Source organism: Olea europaea, unplaced genomic scaffold (assembly GCF_002742605.1).
Source record: "Olea europaea var. sylvestris unplaced genomic scaffold, O_europaea_v1 scaffold383, whole genome shotgun sequence".
NCBI classification, from domain to species: domain Eukaryota; kingdom Viridiplantae; phylum Streptophyta; class Magnoliopsida; order Lamiales; family Oleaceae; genus Olea; species Olea europaea.
In genome coordinates this window covers 52,555-61,714 of record NW_019257731.1, presented here as the reverse complement: position 1 = coordinate 61,714, position 9,160 = coordinate 52,555, and the positions used below count along the sequence as shown (strand labels likewise).

The 9,160-nt window shown below is 34.3% G+C and overlaps 1 protein-coding gene across 1 annotated transcript; it reads left to right on the top strand.

Moving 5' to 3' along the window:
- The first annotated feature begins 3,614 nt into the window (after positions 1 to 3,614).
- LOC111387000 (mitogen-activated protein kinase kinase kinase 17-like) lies at positions 3,615 to 4,913 on the top strand. Its single transcript, XM_023011515.1, has one exon. The coding sequence runs from the start codon at positions 3,772 to 3,774 to the stop codon at positions 4,810 to 4,812; it is 1,041 nt and encodes a 346-aa protein (XP_022867283.1). The 5' UTR covers positions 3,615 to 3,771; the 3' UTR covers positions 4,813 to 4,913.
- Positions 4,914 to 9,160: the final 4,247 nt, after the last annotated feature.

The following is a 9,160-nucleotide window of genomic DNA, read 5'->3' as shown; positions in this document are numbered from 1 at the left end:
GGCTTAGTAGGACCATGACCCACAAGGCGAGCATGCCACCTATGGAAAGCTACATCAGATTTAGGCCAAGTGCAAATACCTCTTTTGCGAAGTGGCCTCAGCGATGGAGAGTTCAGAAATGGAGGGCCCTGAGTGCAAGGAAACAGCTGGCCCACCGCCGCCTATTCAACTGCCTCTGCATTGTTGAAGAAAGGACCCAAGTAGAACTCATTACGTCCAACGTCGGCGGGTGCGAGAAAACTCGGAGTTATGTATGGGCGACTTAGAGTTTCTGAAAGTCATCAAAACTAAAGGAGTCGCTAGCTTGAGATTGTGAAGCAGCCATTTGAGAATGAATGAAGCTTTTCAGGGTTACGTAGCAGGGAAGCAAAAGATGAACAGTAAATCGTGAGAGAGACGCAAAAAATTTGAGGCGTGGTTTAATGGTGTAGTGAAATGGCGTGTTTGGGGTTTATAAGGGTTTGCAAAGCGACGTACCTTTTCAAGTTATAGAAGAAAACAATGATTGAAATTCTTGAAAATTTCGAATGTTGCTGGAAACACAAAGTGAATATGGCAAAATTTAATAATTATTATTAATTCTTCCATATTGGGGGGTAATTGTTGACACATAAAAATTCAGCCCAAATCGAACAGCCCAAGGAGTGAAGCCCAATTGAAGGATCCCCAAATCAGATAGCCCAAAGAACGAAGCCCAATCAAACAAATCAAGATGAAGGCCCAAATAGGGAGGCCCAAGAACACGGTAACGCCATCGCCCAAGTTTGCAAGTCGCCCAGAATCTGAACGAATGGAGTGCCATACAGTCGCCCAGAGCTATTACTCTATTCTCGTCCAAACCTTCAAATCGCCCAAGGTCTTAACAAATATAAAGCATTGTGGTTATCAAGACGTGCCGTTATCAAAGCAGTCCTATCACGTTCCACGATTCAAGGAATTCAATCGAAAGCGGTTGAACGACGAAGAGTAATGGCAACAGTTAAAAAATGCAGTTTTAATGACAAGTTGACCATTATGAGGAAAGTGGGCAGTTATAGGACGATCAAGCGATTTTTAGGCGGTTGATCACAAAGAGATCGTCTGTGAAGTATAAAAGGGAGAAAAAACATAGAGCAAGAAAAAAGAAATAAAAAACTCTCGAACAGAGAACATGTAATTTTCATTTCCTTAGCTTAGACTTAAACACTTTTCTTTCAGTAACTCGTGTGCTTGCTCCCCTTGGAGGCACATTGTTTTTAATTTCCAATTGTAAAGTCATCACCAATAAAAGAACACCCCCTTTTTGGGACTTTGTCTCAAGAGATTTGTCCCTTACACAATCGTCTGATCCTTTTTAATTGTTAGCGACTAACCCGCGCGAAACATATCTATTTTAGTAATTGTATATCAATACAACAATTAATCATTTTTATTTATTAAATTCTCAGCTCCAGCCCGTGATCTGAATTTTTTAAATTCAAATAAATATATATCGGGGGCTGAGGCCGAGCCATCTCAGCCCCTGTGACCAGGCCTTGTTTGTGTAGAACGGCTGAATGATTTATCTACAAAGAATTCTTTCTTCAACTCAACTATAACCATTTCTCTTGAACTACGGTAATATCAAATGATTCAAATCAAACCTTTTATTCTCTCTATTAATTAAACAAGTAATATGGTTGGTGGTTGTGTGACCAACAATTAAAAAATATTAGTGTTGCATAAATAAGATTTCAGCACAACTGTTTCTTCCTAATTAACGCTCAAAAGTTTTTAATTGTCAGTTGCGTGGCATTAGGCGCATTAGCACAGTATTGATGGTGTCCCTTTTCATTACAATAAAACAAGGTAATATTATTTATTACGTAACTTCTACTTCCTTACATGAGTCACCAAGCACATTGAACTCAATAATGGTACTACTAATCAATATATTTATTAAATGTAACTTTAAACTTAGATGAACATATAGACCTCATATTTTCATACCATCTATCTATATAATATTAATTAGATAGGGAAAATTACATAACTGCAATAGTTTAAGAATGCAATTTCTAGATTAATAAACTTGTAAAATAGATTAAAAAATTAGGTGATATACGACTGTGACCTGTTCTAGTAAATGATTGTGATCTATAAATTGTGTGATTATGATTTAATATGATGTCTAATTGCGACTTTCTATATGTCACATATTAGTTACATTCATGGATTACTTGAATTTTGAAAAGAAGAAGAAGAAGTTAATGCTTAATTTATGAAATTAAAACTTAAAAAAATATAATTCCAGTTAAATTTTTTCAGTTGGATATTAAAGTTAGATTAATTAATGTTGTTTACATGAATAAATTAATAGATGTGATGTGATGTGTGATGTGAGATAATGTAAGATTAGATGCTTATAATCTGCCCAACCATCAATCTAATTTGAATAGGTATCCAAATGGAGTGAATGTAGTGGTCCATTTTGCCAAATTACTTTACAACTAATTAAATTCCATGTAATGTTGTTGTTTAGTGTGATGGAAAAGTGGTTTGTCTTCAATTTGGTATAATTAGTTACAACTTCTTGAATCACTTGTACTTCAAACCAACTCCACCTTCATTTCTTCACCAAATTTCATAACACTTTGTTCTTCTAGATTCCTACGATGACTTTTCTTTCTTTGTTTTCATTACAACTTAACAGTTTAAACGAACTGTCCGAACTATTTAAAAATTCAAATGAAAATTCATTTGCCGAGATTAATTTTTCTCAAACAAATCTACATCTTACGGAATTACGCTGTGAATAATATCTCACATGGATTAGAATAAAATATAAGGTCATAATTTATTCATCTTAACAAAGTTAACACTAGAAGACGTAACCCACATTTGAATAAAAGGAATAGTTGAATTATTGCTAATCATTAGCTCTTTTTAGGCATCTTTTAATTTTCATTCATATTGTTAACTTTTTAATACCTTGATTTTCAAGTTAAGAGCCACTGCAACAAACAACTCATTTCCACAGGTTTAAATCTTAAGATTCCAAAATTGATTCTTTACTTGCATCTAGAAGGTAGGTTATCATTAATTATTAGCTCTGGTCAATAATTAATAATGTAATTTTCATTTATTAATCTTACTCCAAAATTACGAGGAACTTCTCCTAATTTGCCAAGTATTTCGAACTCTTACCAAACTATTTAGGAGAAAAAAGATCTACTGAACATCGATGACATGACATGACATAACATATCAATTCATTAGTGTATAACAAATCTAATTCAAATATTGATACTCGCCAAAAATACCTATTCCGTGTTTGACTTTGGTTAATTCTTGTAAATGGATTTTAAGTTTTAACCAAAAAGAGGAATACCCAGAAGTCAAATTCAACTTATTGGTTTGGTGAACCCACTTCCCTCCCAACTTGAATTTTGAAGTTCAATCTTCAAACCAATTGGAGTATTTTGGATTATCCAATCCTATCTATACACCAAACCAAATCGGCCAACGTATTGCCATCTTCCACATACTTTGTATAAAAATATTGCCACGTGAAAAAAGGACCTTTTGCCAAGTAGTTGCCGTTCACTTACTCCAGTTGTCTAATTCATCCCCACATACAGTTTGCCACGTTATTAAATTCTCGTTAAAGGAACAGTATATTCTAGGGAGAGGTAGAGAAGGTGAGAGGCCAACTAATTTGGACTCACCTTTCATATAAATAGACCTCATCCAAATAAGCAACCACACCTCATCTAAACTTTCTTCTTCCATTCAATTTTACTTCTCTCATAAATGGAGTGGACCAGAGGGCACGTTATAGGCCGCGGCGCCACCGCCACTGTGTCGATAGCCACTTCAAGATCGGGGGATGTGTTCGCTGTCAAATCGGTTGAGCTATCAAAATCTGAGTTCTTGAAAAGGGAGGAAAAGATTTTGTCCACTTTGAATAGTCCTTTCGTAGTTGGCTACATAGGGTCTGATAATACTCGATACAATAGTACAATCATGTTTGATTTGATGATGGAGTATGCTCGTTATGGTACGCTTGTGGATGCCACTCACGAGTGTGGCGGCCGGCTTGATGAATCCATGATCAGTCACTACACAAGCCAAATTGTCCAAGGATTGAAATATCTCCATTCAACTGGTATAGTGCATTGTGATATAAAGGGCAGAAACATTGTGATAGGAGAAGATGGTGCTAAAATTTCAGATTTTGGTTGTGCCAAGAGAATAAAAAATCCAGTGGAAGGTTTAAGGGATGACCAAGAAGCATCGATAGGAGGCACACCGGCGTTCATGGCGCCGGAAGTTGCAAGAGGGGAGGAGCAGGGATTTCCAGCTGATATTTGGGCATTAGGATGCACGGTTATTGAAATGGCGACTGGCGATTTGCCTTGGCCTAATCTTAGCCATCCGTCATCACTGCTTTATCGAATTGCCTTGTCGGAAGAATTACCGGAGTTTCCAGCCTTTCTTTCGGACAAAGCAAAGGACTTCTTGAATAAATGCTTAAGAAGGAATCCAAAAGAGAGATGGACAGCTACACAACTTGTTAAACATCCATTTCTTGAGGAATTATCCAGTGTGAAGAAATCAACAAAAGAAACTGCTGGCTCACCAACGAGTATTCTTGATCAGGGCATTTGGAGCTTCATCGATGAATCAGAATCTCAGTACAATCAGAGTCGAACATACAGTACCTTAAATTCTCCAAACCAAAGGTTGAAACAGTTGTCGATGAATTCAGGATTGATGGTTAACTGGAATTGGGAAGACAGTTGGCTAACAATTAGAGACAGTGAAGATAACAATATTAGGTCAGTTCAATGACAGATAGTGATAAATATTAGTTGTCGGATAGCAGGGGTAGTAATTTCTACATGGAGAACTCATTGTTGTACAGATTTCAACCTCAATTTTGATATATAATTGACCATCAGATTTTTATTTTTTTTCTACGCTTCATTTGATTTATTTCTTTGTCTATAGTTTTCAACCTTATCGTATGGTTTTTATTTTATTTTATTCAATATAATGGTTTATGACCTCATTTCTAAGGTTTTTCATCCTTTTTTGTAAAGTTTTCGCTTTCCCTTTTTATGGGGAAACATGCTACACTACCAGGGCCACATTAGCCCTGGTAATGTCACGGTGCAAGCTGGCCCCCTTGTGATAGGTGGGGATGGCTAGGGCCGATGTGGCCCCGGTAAAGCAGCATAATTGTTTCATGACTTTTATGAGGTTTCCCTTTTTAGGTCGATTGGTAATATCATAATAGAGCTTGTTCTAATATTTCTTTTATCAACCAAATTTTGACCTTATTATAAAAGTTTTCTTTATTGATCGGTTCTTAGCCTTGTTTTTTCAAGGTTCACTTTATTGATCGATATTTAACCTTCCACAAGGTTCCTTCATTGCCCACTAGTTCTTGACGTTATTTCCGTGGTTCTCTCTTTAACAATCGGATCTTGGCCTTTCCTAAGGTTATATTTATCCACCATTTCTAGATCATGTCCACAGTATTTTTCTTATCACTTCCGCAATAAAGTTCAGAGTTGATTACACACATCAAGCTTAAGACATTATTTCCTTCCTTACAGGTTTTTAATCTATCAACAATGACTACTGTGCTGTCAAACTTTATGATTCTAGCTATGTTCAGGGGCGGACCCACCCCCACATGACCCCACAAAATTTTGCCTTTATTTTTATTTTTTATTTTTTTTTACGATCTATTTTGATGCACTCGTCGGGATGTCAAATGAAGTCAAAATATTACATTCTTAATACAATTTTGAAGTGCTCATGGTCTAGTTTCCATAATAGATTGTTCTAATATTTCTTTTATCAACCAAATTTTGACCTTATTATAAAAGTTTTCTTTATTGATCGGTTCTTAGCCTTGTTTTTTCAAGGTTCAATTTATTGATCGATATTTAACCTTCCACAAGGTTCCTTCATTGCCCACTAGTTCTTGACGTTATTTCCGTGGTTCTCTCTTTAACAATCGGATCTTGGCCTTTCCTAAGGTTATATTTATCCACCATTTCTAGATCATGTCCACAGTATTTTTCTTATCACTTCCGCAATAAAGTTCAGAGTTGATTACACACATCAAGCTTAAGACATTATTTCCTTCCTTACAGGTTTTTAATCTATCAACAATGACTACTGTGCTGTCAAACTTTATGATTCTAGCTATGTTCAGGGGCGGACCCACCCCCACATGACCCCACAAAATTTTGCCTTTATTTTTATTTTTTATTTTTTTTTACGATCTATTTTGATGCACTCGTCGGGATGTCAAATGAAGTCAAAATATTACATTCTTAATACAATTTTGAAGTGCTCATGGTCTAGTTTTTCACTCATTAATGGCATACGAAGTAGTCAACTATAGCAAAAGTTATGACATGTTAAAGTTGGGCGTTTGAAATTAGTATTTTGAGAATTTCGATAATATCCTAATTTTAAAAATTCATTTGCGTTCATGTGCTATCCGAATCCACAAATCATCTATGCCATGTAAAAGTTTGTTTCGAAAACTACATCGTTTTCATATCGAATGGTCCAAACGGATATCGAAAATAATTAAATATGCATCAAACGTACGCCTCAAAAAAGACGTTTAACTTGTTTTTTTTTAAATTCAATTAATTATTATTTTTGCACGATAAATTTTTCAATATAATTTATATTGTTTTATTCGGAAGTCTTACATGAAATATGATGTAAATTTTTTAGAGTCGTTACGAATTAAATGCAATTTGAATTACTTTCGAATTAAACTTGGTCAACCTAAAGAAACAAAAATGTAAAAATATTTTGAAGATTTGGAATCATCAATCATCTGTCATTGATGACCCAGTAACGGAAGGTTTTGAAGAAAGCTCGGCGCTGGTTGGATGAGCCCAAGTTATGTATGTTACTTCGGCTTTAGATGGATCTAATACTCATGTTCTAACATCAATTGTCTTCACCAATGAGGAGGACAAAGGCAGTGCTCTTGAAATGCAGGAAAGTAGTGCTCAGTTCGTGTGTGAGAGAAGTGGCAGTGATGGATGGCACTAGGAAATTTCGTCTTGCACATGATTATGTTGGTTTTGGGACCATTCATTATGACTCTACAATTTACCATGCGGTCATCCATTGTAACATTATTCTATTACTATTAAGATATTTCTGATTTCTAGCTGTTTGAGCCGTACTAACATACTATGAAGTAAGTTATTGAAGTATTTTAAATTTTCCAAGTAACCCAAAGTTGGAAAACACCATATTATAAGAATTGATCATCAACAATCTTAAGTGTTAATGCTATTATCATAAAAGATCTTCTTTAATAAGTTGGTATGGATGATCTTGTTGTAACATAAATGATAATAAGCTTTAAATTTCAAAATTAAAGGTAATTTTAAATTTAAATTTTCTATTTTAACTTACATTTTTAGTACAAAATTAAAATTCGTGATTAATGGATTATAACTTATACATGAATTGGATTTATTTTCATGAATATGAGGGGTTATATTTTTGTCCCTATAAAAGAAGTGGTGATGCAACGTGTTAAAAAAAAAAAAAAAAAAAAAATCCTTGAGATGCAACTAGAAAAAAAAAATTCTATATTTCATACTATATTTCTATAGTTCTGGCAACTCGATAAATGTGAGTTCACTTATTTCCTTATGACCGTATCCATAGAAGGAGAATCAACTGTGAGTCACGTGGATTTTATCTTAGAGCTATATAGTGTCGAAAGTACCCGCTCGAAGGGGAGACAACATTATTTTAGGACAACGTTTTCGACGTGATTCTCAATGCTTGCTTTCTAAATCTCTTCTCTATTTTATGTTATACTCCCTCCGTTCTAATTATATAGGCTGAGTTTTCTTTTTCTCTTGTCCCAATATATAGGTCTGTTTCCTAATTTAGAATATTTTATTTTGTTTCTTTACCAATATACCCTTATTTAATTTTCACCACTTAATATGCCAATTTCTTGAAATTATTCAAATACATACATTCTCATTTCTTGGAAACATGAAACAACTCTCATTTCTTTTTCTTCAAATTAAGTCATTCAAATTCTTTTACTAATTCCAACAATAATTTATTACTACATACTGAAAATTAAATAGGCGTAAATTAGGAAAGACCTTGGCAAAAATTAATTTTCCAATGACATTAAAGAAGACTTAATCTGTGTGAAAAATGAACCAAGCCTATATAATTGGGACGGATGGATTATGTTTATGTTATTTTATTGATTATGTTAATTAATAATTTATTTACACACAAAATCACCTAATTTTTCCAACAATCTAAAGTCGTGTTTAGTAATTTGCGTGAATGAACTTTTCTCTTAGATTGTATGATATAATTTTAGAATTGTAAGCTGGTTACTTTTGGGATTGAATATTTCGCAAATATCTTGTGTTGGAAGGTCGGTTAAAAGTGAATGGAAAAACTATGATATATTGGCAAAGGTTCTTTTGGTTCTGCGTTACTCGTCTGGCATGAATCTTTAAATATCCTTTCAACTACAAGTTTTCCCTTTGCCATATTTTCTGGAGCAAAACATATTTAAATTTGTCAAATTGGTTGTATACTAGATGCACAATCAACATTCACTGCATCTTGCCGATGAACCTATTATTGCTTCCCGCATTTTAACTCATGATACTAATAGTCTACCAATTATTCCAAATATGATGCTAGGCTAATTGGTCATGTTAGCTCCCCATTTGCAAAAAATACAGTCACATGTTTAAGAGTCAATGTTTAACCTTATTTTAAAACTTGCCACAATTAAAAAAGGATAAATTTGAGGTCTCTACCTTTAGTTTTGTAGCAGACTCCATTCTGGGAGGGTAGAATTAACTTAGTTATATGGCTAAGAGGAGAAATATTTGGGAATGAGTCCATTAATATGGAAAATAAATAGTAATATTTAGAATTTTAAATAGGAACAGGAAATGTGGAGAACTAGCTATTACAACCATTTTCACTAATGGAAATAGCTTTTGATAACATTATATACGAACTCTGGAATTTAGTTGTGTTCGGGGAAACATTGAATGGCTTGATGATTTGGGATGACCAAATTAAAACAAGTAAGAATCAACAAATTAAAATACAGGCTTAGGTAATGGGAGCACCAATATCTAGCAGCTGTGAC